Source organism: Oryzias latipes, chromosome 7 (genome assembly GCF_053564925.1).
Source record: "Oryzias latipes strain Hd-rR chromosome 7, Olatipes_Hd-rR_3.1".
Lineage (NCBI taxonomy): Eukaryota > Metazoa > Chordata > Actinopteri > Beloniformes > Adrianichthyidae > Oryzias > Oryzias latipes.
This window is the reverse complement of record NC_136243.1, coordinates 8810246-8836739: the sequence shown is the minus strand read 5'-3', so window position 1 is coordinate 8836739 and position 26494 is coordinate 8810246. Positions and strand designations below refer to the sequence as shown.

Sequence of the window (26494 nt, the reverse complement as noted above, 5' to 3'; positions counted from 1 at the left end):
AGGAAAAGAGTGTGAAGGAAAGGATGAGAGGAAAGAGCAAATTACGGGGGAAAGTTTAAAAAGAAACTAAAGCAGGAGGATTAACAAGAAGAGGAGACAGACAAACAAAAGAAAGTGAACAATGGGAAGGCCCTGAAGTAAACAGCATGGCAGGAATAAAAATGCAGACATGAATAAGTAAAAAAAAGAGAGAGGGCACATTTTGGTTTACTTGTATCACACAGAGGGAAACGATTTATTAACTCCAGGTGGAAAATGGTACAAAATTGTAAAAAATGTCAAATAAAAAAAGATTTAAAAAGTCTCAAAAGCAAAGGAAACAGAAATAAAGATCTGATAATAAAGTAAGAAAGAGGAATCTGATTAAAAGATCTCTGATCAGACTCTTCTAGGCTACAAAAACTGACAAACAACCAAGGAAACAGAGAAAAGAAGAGAAAACAACAGGGCAGGATGACATATTGAAGTAAAAAGCAAAGATAAAAATGAAAGACATGTGACTTTTAAACCCCTTCTTCTGTTTGTAAAAGACATCTAATGTAAATACAAGAAGAAAAAAATGCTGGAGTTTGGATCAGAAAGTGGGAGGAAGGAGGGACTTGCTGGTTTGCCCGATCTCCGGAGACTCCGACCAAATAAACAACAAATCCTCAGGATGGAGTGATGCTGAAGGAGAGATGGCGAGATCAAAGGAAGTCAGTGAGTGAGCCATGGTGGTGCTGCGCCTCAGGGGGAATGCTGGGAAATGCACACCCCCAAAGCAGCGCCTCCTCTTGGAAAAAGAATGAACATGGAAATATTTTTTTTTTTTAGATCAGTTCGAAAAAAGGTACTTTAAATTTTAAACAAATTTCATTGTAAACATATATATTTGTAATTCAGCGCTATCATTTTTTCCCCCCGATAAATCTACTTTAAGAACGTGCATTTATTTCTTTGATCATGTGTGTTTTGTTTGGAAAAAAACTGTGGTTTTCACAAAAAATAAATTGTCTGGAAGAAGAAAACATCAGTAGATATTTGTGATGCACAGATATGCTGTGCTGCTAAATAAATTGCAGATAAATTTGAGTCAAAAGCACTGAAAGTGATGGAGAGGTCCCACACTCAAAAAAATTATTCAAGCCCCTCTTTCATGTCACACAAGGAAATCATGTTTGTTTTATTTAAATATATTTAATTTAAAAATATGTATCTACATTTAATTGACCTAACATAAAATGTATTAATAGTTTCACCCATAAACTCCAGTGATCCAAAATAAATGAGTTCAATTAAGGGGGCATGCTGTGCGCAGGTGCTGTGGCTGCAACGGAATTGAGGCACTCCCTTTTATCCGTGCAAAATCCTTCTTCGGTGATTATTTTTTTATTGGTTGAATACTTTTTTCCTGTTTCTCTTTTTTTATTCTTCTTATAGTATCTCCGCCATTTTTTTGGCTACACTTTTCACCTATTTTAACCATTCAAAAAATGTTCAGCTCTTTTGTCTATTGCCTGCTGTGACTTTTGGTCCTTCAAATCCTTCGACTTTTCGAAGAGAGAAAACTTTTGTTTGTTTTCTTTCAGTTGGGGCTACTCATATTTATTGGATGGAAATCCTGCCCACAATTAAATTGAGTTCATCCAATGAGTTATTTTTTTGAGTGCTGTTAAAACCTGTGTATGTCAGGGGAACTGTTTCTATTCTTCTTTTTACTATGTCAAACTAAAAACAAAAATCCTCCTCTTTAGCTAAAGCCGATTCACTCAATAACTGTTGGGGACAGTCAGCTGATAATGCAGAACAGCCTAAATATCATTGACAACATTTATTTTAACCTTTATTGAACCAGATAAGTCAAACTAGTGTTCATTAACAACTATAGCTACGTCTATATGGACAAAAGTTATCAGAACAAATGCCTGATCAGAATCAAAATGCGTCATGTAAACATGCCATTCGGAATACTCTGCCCCAATCCGACTCATTCGGAACAAAATGTCTTTTCCGATCGAGATGGGTGGGTTATGCCGATTGCAGGAGATGTCCTCTCAGTGCCCTGCCCGCCAATTTTAAACCCAAACTCAAACTTTATTTATTTGTATAGCGCCGGTTAAAAACACAAAGCGCTTAACATAAAAGCAAACAAAATAGTTTGCTGGGCCCGGCAGCCCTCTCTCCACACATGGAGAGGGATCCCTGAGTTCTCTGGCAAGACCAAGAGCTGGGGATCACATCACATCTGAGCCTGGGGGTGTCCGTGCCCCTGTGGTGTGGGTTCTGGTCCTTTACCCTGGGTGCTGGGCCTCGCCAAATTTTCAGCTGTGGGTGAGACTGGTCAGGCCATGTTTACAACACTTCCTGTGGACCCCCTCTTCCCCCGGGGTGTCCTCCTCCTAGGCAGGGGTGCTTGGCCCCTGCCTCGCTCTCTCTTGGACCAACTGTGAGCTGGGTGGGTGGTTGCCTGGAGCTTGGGACGGGTCTCCCTTGGGGGGTCCTGGCTCATGCCAGGGGTTGGGGTGGGGGGATGTCCAGAACTCCTGGGTGGTGGTGGGCTGCTCGTCTGGGGCTGGGGGCCCTCTCCGGGGGCGGGGCCCTGCATTGGTAGCGGGGACTTCTCTCCCGGTTGGGCTTTAGCTTGCACTCTTTGTCCCCCCATGCTCTCTGGCTTTGGGAACCCCCGTGGCGTTCCTGCTGACCCTGGCCTGGGTGGCGGATGTGATCGCCCGGCGAGCGGTTGTTCTCTATCTGCCACCTTGCGGGTGTTGGGGGGTCCTGACTGCTGCCGCGGCGGGGGTCTTGGTGTGGGGATGCCTGGGTACTCTCCCTCCTCCTTGTAACCCTTGTGCTATCCTAGGCACAGTAAATATCAATAGACTACTTTTGGCTAAGTAACTGCTACACTCCGACAAAACAAATAAAAGAGGAAAAACAAAATACAGACGCGCTTTATTTTGAAGGCCATTCAGCCATGTTTACTACAGCTTTTATCCCATCTACAGTAATCAGCACAGCTTTTTCATTTTCTATTTTTTTTTAACATCATCATAGATATTTTAACCACTGGTTTGTTTTTCTGCTCCTTCATTCAGAGGATGTTTAAGCAGCATTTTGAAAAAAAAAAACAAAAAAACAAAAAAATCTTAGAGCACATCCTTATAGTACATACATACTTTACATACAAGACATACTTACATACCAAAGCACACATACTCGGACACGCACATTCTAGATTAGCATCACTCTGATATTTACAGATATATAGAATGAGTAAAAAAAAAAAATCTATTTTCACTTTTTACATCTTAATATAAGAGTCATACCAAAGACATGGCCACCCAGTGAGTAAACAATACATAGATATAAAACAAATACAAAAATAAATAAACATGAATACCTCAATAGTAAAAGATGATTTGAGTTTTAAAATCCTTTTACTGCTTTTGTTCAAGTCGATATATAACCAGCGCAACACTAGTAACTATTTATTACCCAAAAACAACAAAGAACTGTTTCATTACCTATTCAGGGAAAACAAAACCTCCCTTGGCCAGTGATTGGATGATTCATGTATGAGTCATCTGTACATTGCCCAATCACGATCGGCATGATGCACGACATAAGAGTCTTTGTTTTCAGCACCATAACATTTCTGTGAATGTTACCACTGACTCAAGCTCTCACAAGGATCACAACTTTGGCCCAACCGGACCAGGAACATCCCCTGTTTATCAGCTTGGATTCATAAATGTCCAGAATCACCAGTATTGTTTATGGCGAAGAGACAAACCCCTCCCCCAGTTGAGCGTTCACTCACAGCTAGTTAGTTAGCGCCAGAACCCATCTTATACTTGCTTTAATCCTATGAACATGAGGAAAGAATGAGTACAAACTCCTACAGTACAGCAGTCTGGGTGCCTGCACAAAACAAAAAGGCATTGCATGGTGTGACAAGTAAGGTGATCCCCAAAAGTAAAGATAAAAATGAAAGTACATCTACAGATGAAAATAATTTAGATTATTAGGGAGGACTTGTCCGCCAAAATAAGATGTCTAACAAAGAGAAAGAGAAGCCTTTTCTCCATAGTTTCCTTCAATGCAAGTATATAAGCTGCTTTTTGGAACCATTTGAAATCACAGGCTTATCTTCTAAACATCACAGAGTGTACAGGTGCATCATCCGCAAAAATGAAAGTTGACAGCACATTGGATACTCTGACCACATGGTGCTTTTGGCACCAGATAGTAGCAGAAAGAACCTGCTCAAACTGAAAAAAATCCATTTACAAATCTACATTAGTGCTTCATTCATAACCAACTAGAATCAACCATTTTTTAAACTTTTAGTGTGCCTTGGCAGAGTGTTTTTGTGCTGTGGTTTGTCGCCCAGTAACTTCCAACATTAGCGTCTTTCGTTTGTTACAATGCATGAAGGAACGCGTTGTTACTGCTAGTTCGACCCTCTAGTAACATTTAAATTATGTCTTGGACTGAGACATATATTTGTTTTCACATTTTTGAAACCTGCTCACAAAAGAGAGAAAAAAACCCAAACATTTATATGTCCCATTTCTACCATCTCAAAAAACCTTTATATTGTATTAGTAGAGATTATTTCGAAGGCCAATTTTTAAAATACTATTTTAAAAAATATAAAATGTTCCCCAGCCATAGACAATCAGAGACTAGGGGAGCACACATATCAGTTAATCTGCCCCAGTGTGTCTGGTCTGTTGGGTGCTGCGATCTCTCTGCTCAGGGAAGCTAAAGCTTTAAACAAAACACTTGGTCTGGTTTTCAGTTTCTGTGTCATGATTTGGGGGCAAACAAGGTCCATGGTCTGAGCAGAGTTCAGTGGACTCGTGGCAGCCAATGCATTTGATCTGATTGTTAAATGTATCTGGGCGCTGTTCTCTAAATTGATGAGGTTGAACGCCAGTTGCTTAACCCTTTAACATTGGAGTGTTGACATTCTTTCAACTAGTATAACTCTTCCAATCGTTTAGACAAGTAATGCAATTCCAGTGAATTCTGAAGCACAGAAAAGCAGCGTTGTGCTGATATGCAACACTTTATTACTAACGTGTCAAAACACTTTAGTAATATGTTGAATATTGGTGCAAAGCTGATTTGAAAAGTCTTTGATTCAAGTCGATCGCATAAATGGTTGAAGGTGTTTTCCTGCCAACATCTCCATTGCTAAAACAGTTAACTTAAAAGCACAACCCAAAAATGGTGCCAAAACGTGCTCTAAGGACATAAAACAATAGAAAATATGAGACAGATTTTTAGCACAGAAAGATGACTTTGATTCTAGGTGTATTTCTTTCTGTTTATTGACTGATGAAACACTAACAAAAGGTTGATGGTAAACTGACAACTAGAAAGCCAATCACCTCCTATTGTTTGGTGCGAGTGAAAAAACGACACCTGCAATCAGGTCTGAGAGAAGTTACACACGGGTGAATCGTGGTTCTTCAGCACAGTTGGGCTCAGATGCTTAAAACGTTCAAATCCACGACAAAGCTAAGCCAGCATTTACTCAGAGTGGAGGTCAAAGGAAAAAAAAGTTTTTGAGAATTCTAAATAACCCATCGTTTTTTGGGGGTTCACGCTTAATCAAGATTTTGGGGGGAAAAGTGTAGCTTTAATTCATGAGATTTTGACTGCCTCAGACTGTAAAGATTATCACTGAGTGTCCACATCAAGTCTTCTGAGATGATTTAACACCAAGGATTTTCCACAGGGTCTCCACTCAATTTGACTTTTACTGACTGACAACACCCACTGTAAACATTTATTTGTATTCAAGCATTAAAGTACTTTTGAAATAAAGTAAAACATGTACTTTCTATGATCCCCATGCATAGCATTAATTGTAGAATTTTTCTCTGATTCTTTTTTAAACTAGAACCTTTATTAGTCCACTGCAGTAGATTTGTGCCACTCTACTTCCCACAAATTCCCTAAAAATAAGAGAAAAAAAACCCAAAAGAAAATACATGAGCAGACTAATAAGGGAAAAGAAGGTCTTTGATTAAAACTTCAAAGAAAAGCATCAAGAAAAAAAAAACCTGTTGTGAAACACTAAGATGTTAACTTTCATGAGTGTTTTTTTTTTTTAGCTGTTCTTTCTTTAGCCCCCCTACTGATCATTAAAATGAATTAAGTCTTCAAATGAACTGTTTGTACTCTATGACCTGTGAAGTCGGTCTCTCCATCAGTCGACTGTTGGTGTTTGTAACAGAAGCTAAAGGGATTTGCTGTGTCGCTCTTTTGGCAACTTCAGTAATGTTTTACGAGACAATCCCTGGGCAAAAAGATGAGTGACCATAGATAGACATAGAAATATTGTTGGATCAAATTGGAGAAAAGAATGGATGCTCAAAAGACAAAATTTAGAAAAAAGGTTAGAGGTTAAACACCACAGAGTAGCAAAAACACAAACTGCATAGAAGAAATGGATTAAACCACTGTAACATCATTTTTTAAGCAGTAACTGGTGTTTAACATAAAAAAATACTTCTTCTATTGCAACTTTTTGGGATCCTTTTAAAAAAAAACCTCATGGCAATAAAATTTTAGAAAATGTTTCAGTGATTTAGAAATGTTGGTATTTCAAAAACAGAAACTCTCCCCAATTGCATGTTAAGAAAACAGTTTGATGCCAATCCTTGGTAACCTTATCCTGTTATAGCACTTTAAGGCACTTCCTCATTGGCTTTTACAACTCGTGTTCAGTGGCCACATCCACTTATAATATACAGTCTATGGAGCTGACAGTGTTTATGCTAAATACCTTCACTGCCACAGGGAGGAAACTGAAATCTCAGCAACATCTGAAAAAAAGCTGTGGAGGATTCATTCTGACACTTTTTAGGGAGCCATCTACTATATGTCTTTTTGAATTAAAACAGATATTTGCCGTGTTTTACCTCTTTTTTCACAGCTTTTGAATTTTCAACTGATGAACCCAGACAAAAAAAACAACCTTTCACAGCAGGGTAAACATTACTCCTAATTTCCTTTCTGTCCTACGTGAGTTCTCTAAACAGTGGACAATATTTATACTAAGGGTAAATGACGATTTGTCTCTCAAAAGGCATTCATTACCTAACTACTGCTTATTATAAGAGCTTATACAGTATTTGACATCTGTAGTTATTTAAAACAGACACAACAGATCTGGTCGTGGAGAGGAACAGCATCCATGTTGTTGGCGGCCATCATAAAAGACGCACGTTGACATCTCGAAATCAACTCGCCATTTTTTTTCTTTCTTTCCTGGGTTGGGTGTTACGGTACATAAGTGCGAATTTTTCTCTGGCTGCTTTTGGAACACAGATGATTTTTTCTCAAGTGGACATCTTATAGACCTTCTGGGCCTACACCTCGTTAAAAATCAATGAATCCAATGAGACTGGAGTAAAATGAAGACTTATAGGACAACTTCCACACGTTTGTGAGAGTTTCCCAAATTTCAGAAAGCATTATGGGATGGCAGGATGAAGAGCACATTCATCTTTTATCTGTTCTTTCAAGGTCACTGTGCTTGTCAACTCCTCAATGAATTTGTGATTTGGAGCTACAGAAATTTCTGTCTTGCAAACTAAATTGTCTAAAGTAAGATGCCTTGACATCTTTGATTGACAAATCACCCTTGTGACTTTGTTATCAACGAGTTTCCATTTTTTTTGTCTTTTTTCCACAAACCAAAATATTTGCACATCCCATGCATCTACCAGCAACAACTCTTTTATTATGTTACACAAGTCTGTTGTGTCTTTGGGTTCCGAGGCTTAAAATCATGCAGAGGACTCTCTCTGCATTCTCCATGACTTCAACTCTTCCATGACGTCTTAGATGTTGAAGTGGCCATCCTGGAGGAAAGCAAATCTTGCGCTTGTTGGTCCCAGCTGTGAGACTGAAAATCTCTTCTCCAAGTCATTATAAACAAATGGAGACGAACACAGTCCAGTGTTCCTCCTGAAGCTTCCCATGGCTCATTTTGCTACGTACTCCTTAACCCCTCTTGGTCCCAGATTGCACATCACATTTTTCAGTTAGCTTCTAACAAACTCCTCTCCTGATTGATGCACTGTCTTCCTTTCATGCATCTCCTGGTGTAGGCAGTCCTACAAAGAGGACCAATCCCAGTCTAAGCCTTGGTCTCAGACTGCATTTTGAAGTTTGAGAGCCTCAGTTGGCCTAAACAGTCGTCTCGTATTCTAATACTTCTTTGCTGCCCATCATGCTACTCCTGTACTGTATGCGCGGGCTGACAGCTGATGTGTTCTCCAGAAGGAGAATGGTTTTGCGGAGACGCCGATCGATAAAGTGTGCATCCCAGGCTGGGTATCGCTTTCTTGGTAGATCAATCCTAATTACAGGCCCCTCCTGTGCGCGGGATAAGGAGGAGTTCCTATGAAGGAGAGCAGGAGAGGCGGAAGGGGAGGGCCTCACCTGGAAGACAGGCAGACAGCTGTCCCTGTCTCTCTCCCTCTCCCCAGGAACTGGTTCCCCTGTGTCTTTAGTCCTGGGCAGAGTCCTTGGAGGACTGGTGATGACCATGTCTGTTTGGGAACCTTGGGATGGAGTAAGGCAAGCGTCAATCACTCCGACCACCCCTCCTGCACCCACCACACCCTCATCCACACATCCTCCCCACTGGGAGCCTAAAACAGGCCCATCTGGGTGCAACCAACAGTAGTACACCAACATGAAGAAGGTCCCGAGGGCAAAGCTGCAGGCCACCAGACAAACCACCACCAGGGCGGATGAGTCTGTGGTTTGCGGGCCACGGTAGGTGTACCAGGCAGCTGTCAGAGCCACATTCTCAGCCAGCGTCACAGAGTAGTAGAGCGCCATGCGGAAACGGCTGGGGCCCTCCTTGACGTTGAACCAGCAGAAGATGTAGATGATACCCACGACCATGTTGTAGATGATCTCCTCCCACTTAGACATGCAGAAGTCTGTCTCACCCTGGATAATCCAGAAGGTCATGACACACCTAGAAAGCAACAAAGAACATTGCTAGTATAGTGTCAGCAACTTTACAATGTCAACGTATATGTTTGAAAAGCTGAAAAGCCTTTTTGCTCTGAAATACCATTGTTGGAACAATATCTGTTTGTTTTTGTTTTTTTCAAAATGGGCCTATCCAAGCAGTGATCAATCCAGACTGGTCTATTGCTGGGTAACATACTGATAAATAGCTCTGTATTCTCACAACGCAAAAAAACTAATGTAATGCATTGTATTGCTGTGAAGAAACAAAGCCAAGCTCTACACAACTCTGCATGTACAGACCTAACTACCCGCACGACAATGCACACTTAAAAACCATAATTTTTTTCATATAAGGACAGTGGGCTTTTAAAATCTAGACCAGTTTATATGGAATAACTCCACACTGTCATAATGATTTTGAGAGGTATAAAATGCTCTGTCAAAATGTCAGTCTTTTTTTTTTTTTTTACGTGTGTAAACAAGGTTGGGTGTTGTTACTGACATGCACAGTGGTGCTGGACTTTGTTTTCTTTTTGTGTTACTAACAAACACGTTTGATGGGTTAGTATAGTAACAGTAACATTTGTTGTAGCTGTATCAGTCTGTTCTTGCAAACTCGGTTGGGTAAAGAGTTTCAGGTATTGTAAATACGCTAGCACGGCTAACGTGTAGCACATTACAAACTAGTTCTAGAATTACTGTGAACTGAAAAACTGACTCTTTTGTCTCACTTAAAGTGCCTTATATACTATATGTCATAAGTTCGAAAATAGACCATTAATTGATGGTACTACACCTTATAATCCAAACTATAGTGTCAATTCAGCGCCTAAAGAATTGCGCATCAAAACAGTAAAACCGCGCATCAAAACCCCAAATCTGCGAATCAAAATGCATAAGTTGAGAACCAAAACCTATAATTTGCAACCAAAAGCTATAACCCAAAGCCATTCTGAAATCCTGTTTTTGAGTTGCAGTTTTATTTTGAAATCGTCTTTTTGAGTTGCGCTTTTATTTTTTGCGGTTTTGATTCTACAACCTACGTAAAAACAGCGACACGTCAGTCAAGGAAAAAGGAGGCGGGACATCCCCGACATCCAGAAACTAATTGGCAACCAACTAACACAGAGTCTTACGTCAACATACCAGTTTCAAAGGTGAGTTTTTCATGTTTTTTTTATATTTTACTATATTAAACGATCAAACGTGTACTTTATGTAGGGATGCCAGCACAGTCAGATGAGGAGCTCCACCAGTAGCTGCTAGTGAAAAAAGATGTCAGAACACTCTGTGTTATTCGGTAGCCAATGAGCTTCTGGATGTCGGGGTTATCCCGCCTCCCCTCCCCTTGACTGACGTGTCGCTGTTTTTATGTGTCGACAGGTTTTAGAATCAAAACCTCAAAATTAAAAGCGCAACTCAAAAAGAAGATTTCAAAATAAAACTGCAACTCAAAAACAGGATTTCAAAATGGCGAGAAAACAAATCGACAACTGAGAAATATGATTGTGCTTTGGGTTATAGCTTTTGGTTGCAAATTACAGGTTTTGGTTCTCAATTAATGCATTTTGATTCGCAGATTTGGGGTTTTGATGCGCGGTTTTACTGTTTTGTTGCGCAATTCTTTAGGCGCTGAATTGACACCATACCAAACTGTTGATCGTTCATGTGACACATGACAAGCAATAAAGTCAATATCTTTATCTTTCTCTCACTCTCAGCTCTGAATATTGTTGTAAAAAAATCCTAATAAATAGCATGCAATAAAATGGTGAGCCCTTTTTTTGTGCCTTTTGAGGAACTATAGAGGAAAACTGTCCTTTTCATGGCTAATTCTGACATTTTATACCATGTCTGACACCTATTGAAACCACAAAACATTCAACTATAGTCCATGAGATAAGTCACACTGGAGAGTGGGACATTTATGAAAAAGATGTGACAGTCAAAACCAAATATTATCACAGATAATCTGCTGAGAGGAGCTTTCAAAACAGATTTATCTGAATTAATATATTTAGTTTCAGTAATCCCTTTAGGTCCACCTGTTTATTTCTATTTATTTCATTTTCATATCCAACAGTAAAGAAACACTGTTGGTATCTAAAGAAAAGAACAATGACAAAACCATGTATTCATTTGTTGTGTTTCCCCTATTCATCTTACTCTATTTTCTGTACTATAAGACGCACCCTCTATTTTCAAACTTATGTCGTCTATAAAACACCTATATAAGCATTAGCCCATTCACATTATCTGTAGAGCTAGACAGACTGATGCCACTAAAACAAACATTACTGGGAAAATTCTAACTCCCAGCCTTGTTGTTAAAAAAAAACAAAAAAAAACAGTCTCAATGCTAAACGTTCGTTTAACATACATGTATTTACAATAACACCCAACTTTGTCTGCAACACATAAAAAACAGACCAACATTATGCGCTGTGTTCCATATCATGTGTTCAAAAAGTTGACTTGAAAAACCACAAATGGAATGACTTCATCTATAAGGCATACTGTCATTTTTTTATTCATTTTTTTAGGTTTTTCTTATGGAGCGCAAAATAATATAATGTCAATGAGCTGAATCACTTAATATACTTTCATCCACCTATTAAAATTATGAAATAGCAAAACAATAATTAAAAAAATGTAGTCAAAAAAAATGTTTGATAATTTGAAACTAAGACTATGTCCGAGTTCCCTCCCTCCCTAACTACTAAAAAACGATAGTACAGGGCTATCTAGTTCCCTGGATTTTAACAGCAATAAGGACTTAATGCTTACTACTTTTCTTTTTTAAACAGAAAATATGACATCACAGATTTCCTGAACTAAAAACCTAATAAAAATTAATTATTTATAAAGACTGCTTATGAAACCATTTTGTCCTGAAGGACTTAAAAACATGGATGGTTTATAAAAATAAATCAAAACATATTTTTTCACACGCAATGCATTGTGGTCTATATTCACCTAGTGAACATTGATGCTCACTGGTTTGAGACTTCTGTGAAGTTTCTAGGGCACTGGTCATTGTTGGAATTGTAGATTCAGACAGCTCCATAAAATAGCAAACGCGCTTTAGTGCACTAAGTAGTCAGTAGTGAAGGAATTCGGACACAATCTAAGTTTTTTCCCAAAGCAGTGATAGGTTCCTGTCATTTGTGGAGTTATAATTTGTTTGCTTTATTTTTATAAATAAATAAAAAAATATTGTAATTTTTAAATAAAATTAGATTTTAAAGAGAACTTTTAATGTTATTCAAAAGAAATTGTTTAATGTATGAAAATAAGTTTTTACTAGGAATAAACTGGGACTGATTTTAGCTTAGGGCGCAAAAACTTTGCATTCAGTGGCGCACCAGTGGCTGACGATGAAAATGCCAAAGTAGAGCTGGAAGACGGAGGCAAATAGGGCGAAGGCTACAGTCCTCGCCCCAATGGTGAAGAAGTGCCACAGCATCTGAGCGATCACAGCCTTGTAGGACATGGGGAGCTTGTCGTCACGAGAGTCCCGGAGAACCTTCTGGTAGGAGGCGATCATCCAGGCCAGTGAAACCAGGGAGGCGGAAGCCGACAGGCCTGGAGAGAAAGAAAGAAAAAAAGACAAATGAAGGGGATAATGGAGGAGAAGAAGCAGCAAGCTCTTATTCCTAAATGGAACTCTAGTATCTACAGTCATACAACACCAAACAATTTGAGGATGGAGGCAAACTTCACAACCTAAAACATTTATTTGGAGAGAAAAAATTAAATACAAACACATTTTTGATGAAGCTCAGTTTTCCCACAAAGCCTTTTCTTTCTGTCATGCGTTTTAAGAACGTTTTTGTTCACCTGAAACATCTTATTAGTTTAAAGAAATGTGAACGCTTCGCCTAATATACATTTACACATTAAAAAAAAATCCATTAAATATTTGATTTTACTTTAGGATGGTTAAGCATCAGGTTCACTAATTACACTGATCTTGTCACGGGGAGAGGAAGAGGGAGTACCCAGGCACAGAGAGGAGAGGAGGCAGGAGGATGCAGGGAATGGAGGTTTAATAACAAAACTGGAAACTACAAAACAAAACCACTGCAACAGGCAGGCAAAACTCGAAACACTAGAAACGCTCGAAACAGGGGAAGACCAGAATACAATATGGACCAGCACAGGAGGAAGGGAAAGACAGGACTTAAATCCATACAAGGCAACAAGACACAGGGGGAAACACTCAGGACTGATGGGGCAAGGTAAAACTCGAAACAACAACAAAACAGGAAATACTACAAAATAAAACAGGAAATCAAGGAAACAAAACACAAAGAAACCGAAACCGTTACAGATCTTGAAGTGAGTCGGTGTTGTGAATCGTCAAAGCTGTTAAGCTAACATGGAGAAATGCCTGAGGAGCTCAGCAGAGGAAATTGCAACATCACCACCTCATCTGCTGATTGATTTTGTTATTGGATCAAAAGTCTCCTTAGAGCTTTCAAGTTTTCTTTGAACCCCCAACTGTTCCACATGAAAGAGGAGATGTAGGTTAGCCTCTTCTCTGATTTCACTCACAGGTTATGAAAGCCAGAAAGCCTCCGTGCCTGCTGTGGATGGTGTTCTATGCTTTTGATAAAAGTAGTTCTTTAGAACAACGTGGGTTAGGAAAAAAAAACGTCCTAAATAATTGTTCATCCCCATGGAGAAGAATCCGCTGACTTTAGTTACCGTACTGCATTTCATATTTTAGGGGATGGAACCGGTTGGTGGAAAGATCGGTCTCAAAATAACAAAAAAAGGACAGAATTATGTCTCCCAAAAAGCATTCATTTGGCAGATGATAAATAAAAGGCATGCAGGTGAAATTTAAATGAGTAAAACAGAAAAAAAAGTACAAAAGTTCAGATGAGGGAACATGGATGCGTTTTAGCAAAGTCCTTGTCCCATTACTAATTAAAGAGATTTTTGTGTGAAGTGCTGCTGTGCACATTATAAACCTCATTATGTATGGGGGCAGCATTTTAAATAACAGGTGAAGTGATAATCCAAAATATTAAGTAAAAAACAGAAGTACCAGTTCTTAACTTCCTAATGAAAAGTCAAACAACTAGAATTTTTTTTATTTCAATCTACTTTTTCGAACGTTTTTATCCAGTTGTTGGTTAATCTCAATCTGTTAGCCTCAAGGGGTAAAGGAGGTCTTTTTTTTCCGGTTCCGGGTTACACGGCAGGACGCGTGGCGTGCCTCTCTGCGAATACAACTATCTTCAAATTACTTAAAAGGTTGATTTTTCCCAAAAAAGAGAGCTGACCATGCCCTCTTTGTCATGTGCTTTATCGATATCTTATGATTCTTAATTCTGTCTGATAAAAACCGGGAACCGGATATTGATAAATCATGTAATAAAATGGTTATAGTATAACGGGGTGGGATTATATAAGTTCGCTTCCTTCCACTCCCTTTCAAGCAATATTTATTAATATGTCTAATTATCCTAAGTATATTTAGTTACTGTATGAATGTATAACTGATGTTTATATTGCTGTTGTGTATTATTTCTACTTAATTGCTTGAAATAAACCATTTCAAATCAAATCAAAGGTTATTCATATTTTTCTACCTTTTTTTCTTTTCTAAAAGGAGCCAGAGCTCATTTACCATGTTAGTCCAAACTTTGTGTACAGTGGGAAAACTCTGATCCAGACAGACAAACAAACAAACAAACAGAAAACCATCTGAAAAGACGTTCTCACTGCTCCCAAATGGACTGGGCACAGTTCACTTGAGTTTGAACATTAATCCATCCCAATAAATGACTGTATAGGAGAACTGGAGTAAGTGAGTGTGATGTCGTTCATAGAAAATGGTTTACTCCCAGTTCCAACCAAACCAGCTTCAATGTTAAGCCAATGGTACAGATGCAATCTGAGGCCCAAACGCCTGGCAGCGGAGCGACTTGAGCAGTGCGGTGTGAATTGGGTGGCGGCCTCAGCGGGCCAGATGACAAAAAAAAAAAAAAACTCTGGGGAGGTTGCCATGTAGCAGCGACCAATCAGGGACTCAACCTTGAGCATGCAACGGTTTCAGTAACAGCCAGTGACAGCGAGTAGAAAACACATCCAATACAGTGAATTGATCCATAGTGCCTATGAAGTTCCATTCATTTTCTTAACCCCCTGTATCTCTTTTGGGGCAGCGGGCTTTCAGGAACCCATACCGGCTTCTGGCAGGTACAACCTAGACAGTCTGTCGCAGAGCAGAAGGAGCTGGAGCGATTGATCTAGCTATGCAGCTTCGAGGAGTCAAGCTGGCGGCTAGACAAAGAGCTGCTGCTGGAAGGAAAAAGAGCCTGCTCAGGCCTCTTGAATTTTATGATAGTTTTCTTATTTTCATGGAGACAATAATAACAAAAAAAGTCCCCTGATTTTATTCTTCTTTTTATTCTTTCCCTCTTGGGTTAACGAAGGACAGCAAGCATTTAAACTCAGTCAGAGAGAGAAGGAAACAGCTGCCGTCTTTCATACACAGCAGCAGGAGTGAAGATCACTGAACGGGGAGAATCTGAGTAACCCTTGTGTTATCCTAGGCACTTTACCATTGGGAGTTGGGTCATCTAGACCCACTAGACAGTGCTCTGAACCTTTTTTCTTCAATGATTTGTGATCTTCACTGGTGTCCATGGATTACATGTAATCTTTCCACCTTTATCCACCTTTGTCAAGGTAGGGAGAACACGTCAAAGTAAGGGTGGGGTCATCTATGATAGCACAAGGGATAATCCCAAATATGAAGACATGATTACTGATGCTTTTGTAGAGCCCTTTATTATAAATAAACCTGATCTCTCATCATCTTTTTATTCCATGCATTGTATATGAGATAAACACAGACACTGCTCCATGTAGCTATCAGGCTAAAAACAGTAGCTGGCAGCCCCTCCCACACGCGGCCGCGCCGGCGAGCTTATGAACACATATTTGGTAAGGCAAAGGAGAAGTGCGCGAATCACGTTGGGTGTGAACGCAGCTTAAGTTCCAGTGAAAGGAACTCTGAATGCTTCAGGATACTAAAACATTTTGGACATTTTCAAGCTCCCAACCTTGTGGGAACAGTTTGGAGAAGACTCCTTCCTCTTCCAACATGACTGTGCACCAGAGCACAAAGCAAGGTCCATGAAGACATGGATGAAAGAGTCTGGTGTGAATGACCTTGACTGGCCTGGACATAGTACTGACTTAAACCCCATAGATCACCTTTGGGATTTATTAGAGCGGAAACTGAGCTCCAAATGTTTTCATTCCTTTTGGGGAACCAACAGGATACTGTAGATACTTGTTATTGTAAAAAAAAAAAAAAAAAAAAAAATATATATATATATATATATATATATATATATATATATATATATATATATATATATATATATATATATATATATTTACATATATAGCTGCCCAAGTCCAGCTAAAAGCCATTTATTTGTTAAATATAAACCCAGAGCAGCGAGGAGGAGCTGTATTTCAAGATATCAGTGCAGCTGCATCTGCTAAACACAATGCAAAAATGTTGTTTCATATTCCACGATTAGCGAAAAAGATAGAAGACCAGAGTTTTGTGGTTCTAAATGTGTCTTGTTAAAGTCAAATAAAGTGGAAAACCTACATAAAGATATATTTAACAAGTGTGGAGGTTCTGGTGAAGAAAGAGGGGGGGAAAAATCTATAAAAGCAGCTTTTTTGTCCTGAGCACTGTAGTGTAAAAAATCTCCTTTTTTAGCTAAAGTACTGCAAAAGCCAACAGGTTAACTAATGTCTAGAAATGTGTTTGAAAAGCTCAGCAAGTCAACATAAAATGACTTATCATGATCACTTTAACCCAACATGATGATCCACCACAGAGCATTCTTTGAGGCAGGCCTCATGTTGTACTGGAATTAACTAGGACACAAGGGTTAACTCAAACTGATCTGGAAAACATGAACAGACAAGGAAATGTCAGGGAAGATTGTGTGCATTTCCTTTTTCTGCTGTAGCACAAAAACTGAAGGGTAGTTGAGTATTGAACTGTTTTGGGAAGTACTGTGAGCTGCTTTGTTGTGGACTTCTTGTTATGTTCTGTGCATGTTTTTTGGTGTCAGCTCCATGTTTTCACTGCTTGTCTTCTCCTTCTGGTGCCAGGTGTATGAGAGTGTAGAGGGAGCGTGTTTTGTTTTATTCATCAAAGCCTGGTCTACTTCTTGTGAGGGAAGCATGAATAAAGCACAGACTCTTCTACTGATACCTGCCTGGAGCAGAGACACTCACCAACACAGCCACAGTCACGAGGAAAAGAAAAATGCCTACTTCATTGCTCACATTAGAGATATGAGGAAAATAAATATTCCTTGTTTACCCGGATATCCTGCATCTGTCCGATTTCTGAGGAATGATTTACGGTTAAATAATTGTGGGGGGGTTTTTTGTTTGTTTTTTGGGGTCATAGGTCACACAGAAACTTTCCCCATTTCTGCCAGAAGAACTGGTGCTCCCAAGCCAGCTGAGAGACGTAGTCTCTCTAGCGTGTCCTGAGTCGTCCCCCCGGAGTCTCCGCCTGGAACATGCCTGGAATACCTCCACAGGCAGGAGTCCAGGAGGCATCCAAAAAAGAAGAATATGCCACCTCAGCTGGCTTCTTTCAATCTGGAGGAGCAGCGGTTCTACTCAGAGCTCCTCCCGGTTGGGCAAGTTCATCAACCCATTTCTAAGGGAATGCCCAACCGCCCTGTGGAGGAAATGCATTCCAGCACGAGAAGATGGATACAAGGTTTGTTTACTACAAATAAATGGATTTGTGTGCAAATATAGAAACTGAATGATGTTATAGGGATAAGGACTGTCAATCAAAAGGCCTCACCTGAACAAAAAACAAACTCATGATGAGCAAAAAGCAAAATTAGAAATAGTAAATGTAGCTAAAGAGCACAGAAAGTTTCCATAGCTAAAATGTGCACAATTTCATCTTAGTTCATCCGTTTAGCTGCTTCATGCACCTTAGAGACACTTGTTTGTTAAAAACAAAGTACTTTTTTTTAACTATCATTTAAATTTCAAAGTTGAACAAACAGTCTTTTCTTTTTAAATGAGACTAAAACAAAACTAAATTCCAGCCATAAACCTTGGTAATATGGTTGGGAGGAACACATATAAATAATTTATACCCAACAAATGTTTGGAAAATAAATGTTCAGAAATAAGATATCAATACAAGTTTGTGACCATCAACTGATGAAAAAGAGTTTTCATAAATAAAATATTATTCAAATAATAGGAACATAATGTGGTCTACTGTATACAGTCGTAAAATATAACAAAAAATTCAAATGAACAAGTAAACTTGCTAAGTTAAATGTTTCACAGATGATGCCTATGGTCATTGAGTTTATCTTCTTACCATTGTTTAGATCTAAACAATGGTAAACTATCTAAACTATCAAGTGATTCTACTTCCTATATGTGGACAAAACTCTTCACTGTAGTAATTCATTTTTAATGCTCTAAATAAAAAAGAATCAGCAATTTATCCTTCACCACTGCAGTCATCAAGACAAAAAAAAGAATCCAGTAAAATAAGGAAAAACCCGAATGTGGATGGGAATATCGTAGTTGGTTCAAGGACCCTGCTTCCGCACCTTGCAGAGGAAGGACGCCGTTTCCGTGGATCATGATGCTCAGCTGCAGAACAAGCTGTGGAGCTGACTTCAGGAAGGCCTCCAGCAGGCGGAGCATGGTGATGTCAGCGCTCTCGAACATCAGCCTCCAGTGGAAGTGGCGGCGGGGCCCGTTGCTGTGCCAGCGGCTCTGGGCGCCCAGGTAGAGGGCGTGGATGTACCTGGGAACGACAGGGAGACATTTAGAGGCTCCATAAACTGTAATTATCCACCAATGAAGATGACCACCATATTCTACCTATCCACGCCCTCTTGCAGAAAGAGACACCCTACAGCTGGAGATGGATCATCCACAGAATAACAGAGAGAACAAGGTAACTGATAGTATGATATGTACATACAAGTAAAATGCATGAATTCAAAATAACAGAGCTGTAAAAACACGAGTATTTCTATGTAGCAGAGATGTCAAACTCATTTTCACTGAGGGCCACATCAAAGGGCCAGATATAACATACATGTCACTAAATGTAATGAAAAATGAAAGTAACTACTCCTTACTGTTAAATACCTCATTATTTATTTATTATAACTTTTTAAAATGACAATTACAGTTGCATAGAAAACATATGTTTGCTTGTTACTCTATAGCAAATATCCTTTAAATTTTGTCCGTTTATTAAAACCCACATAACTCCATTAATGAAGGATCAAAGTGTCCAAGTGAATAAAGAAAGATAACATAAAACTGAGCTAAAAAGAACATGTATCACACGTGTAACATTTTACAAAAAAGGCTGCACACAGTCTTGCATCCAACTGATGGTTTGATGACAATAATTTGTCTGCATACACATAAGACATAAATATTGAATAATTACAACAGTAGCTACACAGAAATAATATGTAATCAACAAAAAATAAATGATTTTAAGAAATTAAAAACTTTTATGCTCTCGCGGGCCACATGAAGGGACATGGCGGGCCTTGAGTTTCACACATGTGCTATAGAGTATTCAATTTAAAACATAATGTTAAAATGCATTTAGTATCAACATAAAGAACAGAAACAAACAATAAATGCTAAAGAGTGTTTTCCTTCTTTTTGTCTAAAGTTTAAAAACTAGATTTTTTTCAGTAATTCTGCAAATCTTACATATTCATCAACTGTGCTGCTTCTTCTATTATTCATGCTTCAGCTGACTTGACAATGGTGCAGGCCATGCCCTGCAACCCGCTAATAATCAGGTTAAGTTTTAATCACAAACACATTTATAGTGTTTTCTGCACAAAGACCTTCAGGGACAGAAATGGTTGATTTTGTCCTCGTTATTCCTGCATTTCTGAGCTCATTTTTCACAGATTTTCTTTTTTTTTGTGACTAGAAGACAGTTTGATAGTCAGATATTACATCTTCTGGCTTTCGCTGCAAGCCAAATTCTGGGCCATACAAATAAAACAGCATGTGCTTGAAACAAGCAGCATAAACATAGTGGTACAGGAAGGGAAAAAAACATAAGTAAATGAAATCTCTTAATGGACAAGGAATCCTCAACATCTTCCGGGAAAGAAAAACACCTCAGGGGCAAACAGGCAGAATTCGGAGTCGCAAAACATCTTGACACAAATTGAGGCGAGGAACAAATAATGCATACACACATATATTTATGAAGCTGCTCCCTCACAAATGTGTTTGATATTTCCCTTCATGGGAGAGTGGAGAAACGCATCATCAAGGAGGAAGATTGTTGCAAACTGCTGTGGAGGAGATGAAGGACTGCTGGGTTGAGGAGGAGAAGGGATGCTCACTGTGAGGCAAAGTGAGACGACGCTCACTTCCTTCGCTTCTGCGTCCTCAAGCAGATTTTAAATGGAGGGGTAAAAATAACCTGGCAGCGTACGCACACACACACACACTAGCTATAGGACAACATCCAATCCTGCAACACACAGATAAGCTCCAGTGCAAGTGTGCATGCTCGACACACCTTCATGCAGCCTCGTGCCAACAAAAGCTCTCATGCACAAACAGAGTGACGGGCAGGCGGGGAGGCCAACGAGGCAGTCCGAAAATCTGTAGCTCTGCAAATAACTTGCTGCCCAAGCACCACTGACACTCCCCCATTCAATCCCTGAGTGTCTCTCCTCACCCCTCCTTCACTCTGTCTGCATCATCGCTTTTTTCCCCCTCTTGGTGCTGCTCCTTGTTTTTCTCCAGTTTCCTGGTTTATCCAAACGCTGATGAGTTCAGGTCTGATTTGACTTTTACTCCAGTTTAGCCACGAGTTTGTGCATCAATAAAATGAGCGGAAACGCTGCATTTCTCTCCAGCTAAATGACATTTCATCAATGTTTTGGTCCTGAAGGCTGACGAACAAGTGTTCAAGTGTTAAAATACTTGACTAAAGACCATAAATTCTTCATTTTATTTCAAGAAGAGTCTCATACATTCATGAAATGTTTCATACACTATTTAAAGTCCCACTATCTGTCACACACCTAGGTCTGTGAAATTTGTTCTCCACATTTGACCCCTACCCTGATGGAGCGGTGAGCTGCAGACACAGCCCGGGAACCATTTGGTGTTTTAATCCCGCAATCAAACCCCTTAATGCACTGGGTCCCATTTTTAAAGTCTTTGGTACAACTCAGCTTGGGTCTGAACCCTCAACCTTCCAGTTGCAGGGCGGACACTAACCACAAGGCCACTGAGCTGGTTCTTGTATTTCATACATTCATGAAATATTCTTAACATTTTTGTCTCAATGTTTGCTACAAAGTCATTGCCTGTATAAAATAACTGGACCTAGTCAGTGTGACGTCACCCATAGAAAATGTCTCCCTTCCAATCAAATAAAGTCAATTCAGTTGCCCCATTTTTTACAACAGGTAAACCGCCATGTGGGAGGCAGTAATTGGACCATGTAGGTCTGTGTCACCGTTTCTATGGCATCCACACTCACCAATCAGGAGAGAGCGTGTTGCAAGGCCAAATACCCTACCATTTGGGAAGATCTGTCAATCAAATTCTTCAAACCTTTTTATAGAAGAACTTAAAGATCCACTCGAGCACAGGTGCTATCTCACCTTTGCACAAACATTGTAACAGTAAAATATGTCCAACACGAGGCTTTCAGCTCTTATCTGTCTGCTCAGCTGTTGAACAGGACAAGTTTAAAAAAATAAAGGAAAAAAATTCTTCAAACCTTTGACGTGAGACCATATGCTTTTATTGAGGCATCTGATTGGTCACTTTATAAATTGAATAGTTAAAAGAATATCATTAAGGAAAAATAGATTTAGCAAAAACATATTTGAAATGTATGAGAGCAAGAATAGTTATTCTAACCAATAGAATGACGGAGTAATAGATGTTTTTTTCTCAACAAAAGTCTATGGGATTTTGGCTTCTTGTTCGGAACGCCAGGGGGGAGGGGCCCCTCAGTCCAGTTCTCACATACAGTCAATAAACAAAACCCCTCACTGTGAGTTTGATTAGACAAAAATTACTAAACTTTTATTTAACAGATTAGAAAAAACAGACTGAGACAGCCAAAAGCGCAAAGGTAAAAACGTCACAGCTAGTCACCTACCAATCAAAACCAGTTGGGACCAGTACCTCTTTCATACTAAAAGTCTGTATATAGAGACAGCTTCCTCTTTTTTATATAAAGTTATTCAAATTCATGCTCTAGTAGAATGTATCAAACGTTGCAGTTCTCCTAAGTGACCAGCAGGAGCTGGTTTTGAAAGAAATTATTTTCCTGTTCACTCCCTTTTTAAAGGGCTTAAATTTATCTCCAAAATCAGACGTATAGAGCCTGGTTACCAAACCTTTCTGATGTTTGTTACTTCATTTGCTTCTGCAACTGCCTATGCTGCATGCTCCTCCAGAACTTCTCCAGTCAATGGATGAAATTAGAGATGATCAATCCAGTCAATATGTCTGTGGCAGAAACCAAAGTTTATATGAACCTTCACTCTTCTTCATAAACTCACTTGAACCAAATAGCCCAGGTGTAAAAGTGCACTATCTCTGTTTCTTTCTCTCAATTAATCTTTATCTCCGTCTACTTTCTTCCTCCTCTTGGTGTCTGTCATTTTCAGTCTGCCTCAATCCAATTCCCTCAATCTCTTGTTTTCCCATCTCTCTATTTATTTCCTCCTTCCCTCAGGTGCTCTGCCTCGGGCCTCCAATCTATCAAATCTGTAGAAATCCTCCCCTTTTCCTCCTCTCTGCCTGCACTTCCAGCTCTCTCTGTCTAAGAGGGCCCTAGTGCTGGACTGATGAGACCAAAAGCATTTGCAAACGGAAGCCGCCAAGTTCAATGGTGAACCAAGAATGAACCCAACAAGAAATGCTCGCATGAAAAGTAATTAAACTGCGGCGCACACTTCATCTAAATCTCCTTTGAACGGATGTTATAATGTGGAGAGATGAAGTCTGGCAATCAGCACTAAAAAAAAAAAAAAAAAAAAACTGAGACTGAGGCCAGTAATTTGTAGTTTAGCTGCAGAAGCAGAAGTTTAAAAGCTGAGATGTTCTGCTAATTAGAGAGTCTTTGTGCTCACTTAAAAGACATTCCTCTGTTCTATTTTACTGATCAACAACATTGATTAAGACAATAAAGAAGGAAACAGCTGCAAAAGCAGTTCAGTGGGTTTCTAATTTACTCTGAACAAGTACTAAAGTGTCTTAAATTGAAACCAATGATTTGCTTTTAAGATTTTTGGGATTCTCATTAAGTTTATTTTTTTTTTGATTTTCTAACACACAGAAAAACATAGTAATATAGAAATGGCTTAAATGCTGCTGCCTCTTTATGTTTCAAAAGATTCATTGTAAGGAAAGACAAAGATGGAGGCATGATAAAGGCTCACTGCGATGAAAATGTTGACTTTGGTGATTTTAACTTGTTTTCATGGCATTTTTATGATGAAGTCGGAAAAATTAAAGCTTAACCCTTTATAGGGCAAGTGACTGTTTTTGATCATTTCCGCACCTGTTACTTATCACGCCCTTCCCCCGTCTCAGTGAGTTCAAGAGTCATGGGATCTTTACCCATGACTCAGCAAAGATCATCCTACATTATAGGTTACTCAATTGTGCAACTTGACCAATCAGCAGAGAGCAGAGTCACATCAAATTTCCCTTTTTCTGCAAAATCAGAAAAAGTTGCTTTTGCAGCTCAGTTCACTGGACATTTTCAAAGGAATCGTCAAAACTAATCATGGTAAGTTGATGAGACTCATACATTTTATTGTTGAATAGTTGTGTTAAGTGTTGACATATAAGTTGTTTGCGGAGAATTTATTGAAATGAGTGAAAATACGGCATGAAAAATGCAGGCACCATATTTGATCATACGCCCTTTTCACTAAAAACTAGATTTTACTTTGTCTGTTTTTGGACAAATGCCCTACGCATCTAACAAACCATATTAGTGCATTTCCTTTACAAATAAAGAAATACAACTTAGAATATTATGTTTTAATGTTGCCAAATGTTTTATATCACTATACAGTGATTCAGGGAGAATTTAAACACCGTTTTTAGTTTATGAATAGTGATAAAGAGTGGTTTTTGTCAGTTTCTGATGTTATGACAGTTGTTTTATTGCATGTGTTTAATTTTTAGCTTCCATCAATCTTTTATGGCAAGAGGAGGGAGACTGATGTTGTGCCAGTCCACCTTGACATTAGTGATGATGATGATGATGAGGATCAAGATGATGATGTGTCAGACCCCGACTTCGCCCCACCCACCCACAACCAGGACATTCCCAGACCCTCACACACAGTTGTGTGAGGGTCTATTCAACACTTTTGTTATTAGCACTTTTTGTTGTTAGCACTTTTATGTTCTAAAAGTGATGTTCAAATGTTCAAATACATAATATGTGTTTTTCTTATATTTATATATATATGTATACTTATTGGAATTTGTTTTCCCACTCACGGGCAAGTAATCAAATATGGTAACTTCATTGGCATTGATTTTCTACATGAAAATAAAAAAAATTGAAAAATGTCACCAATGATATGAAGTCTTGTTATGTTCTCCAATAACACTCGAAGGTTGAATTTTTGAATTTTAGAGTATTTCATTGAGTGCCCTATAAAGGGTTAAAATTGCATTTCTGAGGATTGCTTTTACTCAAATGGTGTAGGAGCAGAGGCAAAAATGTTGTGATTTAGAAAAAACATTTGGCAGTCCACATGCGCCCTGCTCCGCTCCACTTATAGCTGACTGGATCCATGGACGTCTTTGTTTTCCTCGTCTGATCTGGTATCTGGCTGGATTGCTCCAATATTATTGGCCTTTTTTGTTGCACAGATGGATGACGAGAAGTGGGGCGGGCTTGCTCTGTGCCCACCCACATCTCAGAGATGAATTTCTAATGAACTCCTGCCGAAACTCTGCAGAAACAATGTCCTAGAAAACAATGCATTCATTCATTCATTCATCATTCATTCATTATTCATTCATTATTCATTCATTCATTCAATCATCTTCTTCCGTTTATTCCCTTTTGGGTTCACGGGGCTGCAGGAGTCTATCCCGGCCACTTGTGGGCGAAGGCAAGCGGCACCCTGGACAGGTCGCCACTCTGTCGCAGTGTTTCATTCGTTCATTTTTATTCAATTATTTTCTAAACCCATTTTTGTTCCTTTTGGTGTCACTGGGCTGCTGGAGCCTATTCCATCCACTCGTGGGCGAAGGCAAGGAACGTCCTGGACGGGTCGCCAGTCTGTTGCAGGACCACAATCCATGCAAGCTCACACCTAGGGACAATTTAGAGTGACCAAAAAACCTATGAAGCATGTGTTTGGATGGTGGGAGGAAGCCAGAGAAAACCCACACATGCACATGGAAAACATGCAAACTCCACACAGAAAGGTCCCCCTTTGGTGTTCTGCTTCAGGTCCCCCCAGCCCGGACTTGAACCGGAGCCTTCTTCTCAACAAAAGTGCAAACCACTGCACCACCGCTGAGCCTTAGAAAATGATGCAGATGTTTAGATTTTGTCTAAAAAAGCACAATCAATATTAGACGACCACTGGGAACACTTTTATAATAGATCAGATTGTTGTTAAACAACAACGTTTAGATATAAAGGTGTGAACATTTGTCTTATTAGGAGACAGAGATGAAAGCTCATAATTAAATATTTCCGCTAGAAGAAATCTGTAACAAGGGATTTTAGATGCACTTTTTGTATGGATTAAAAAGCAGGAAATATATGAGCCGTAATTTGATTTTTGCTGCGATTAAATGTAGAAAAATCACCCATGGCTTTTTTTTTGTTTCAAATTTTTTTTTTAGAATAAAACAACTGAATGAATCATTCGTGCTCTGAGCAATGAGGATGTGCTATAACTATCTGAGTTTGACATAGTCTAGGTTAGAGAAATGAAGACCGGACCATTCTAGTCCTTTTGAGCCAAAGGTCTACTTTGTCAGAAGGAAGTTCAAACTCAGGTTAGTCAGTGCAACACAAAATGAAATGATTCAGTCTGGAAAGCCTGCAGTGAAAGTCAGAAAAAGCATAGAAGCTGGCAGAAGAAAGCTGCAGGAAGTGCAAAAAGGTTGGAGGTGTGCAGACTTTCAAATCAGTGCAGGAGCAGTTTGAGTTTGTTTTGATCCTTCATTCTACAGGACTGGAGGTTTCTGCAGGGAGGAGCCTCAGCCGCAGATGTGGTGGAAGTCATTCCATCAGCTGCAGTGTTACATGCAGCGTTGCTGTTCGCTGCTGCGTGACGTCCTCACAGCACAAACGCTCTTCCCAGCCCTGTAATCGCCAAGAAGGTGAAGATGTCTGTCCACATGGCTCTGAGCACTGAAAGACTAAAGAGCCTCCACTCATAAAGGG

General features: G+C 39.4%; 1 protein-coding gene across 1 annotated transcript in view; it reads right to left on the bottom strand.

The window, feature by feature from the left end:
- Window positions 1–2930: 2930 nt before the first annotated feature.
- xkr7b (XK, Kell blood group complex subunit-related family, member 7b) overlaps window positions 2931–26494 on the bottom strand; it is a 107604-nt gene continuing 84040 nt past the window's right edge. Inside the window, exons 2-4 of the mRNA XM_023956980.2 lie at window positions 18642–18841; window positions 12357–12576; window positions 2931–8992 (exon numbers count right to left, since the gene is read on the bottom strand). Coding sequence (XP_023812748.1) covers window positions 8191–8992; window positions 12357–12576; window positions 18642–18841 — 1222 coding nt within the window. The 3' untranslated portion in view covers window positions 2931–8190. The remainder of the gene's footprint in view (window positions 8993–12356; window positions 12577–18641; window positions 18842–26494) is intronic.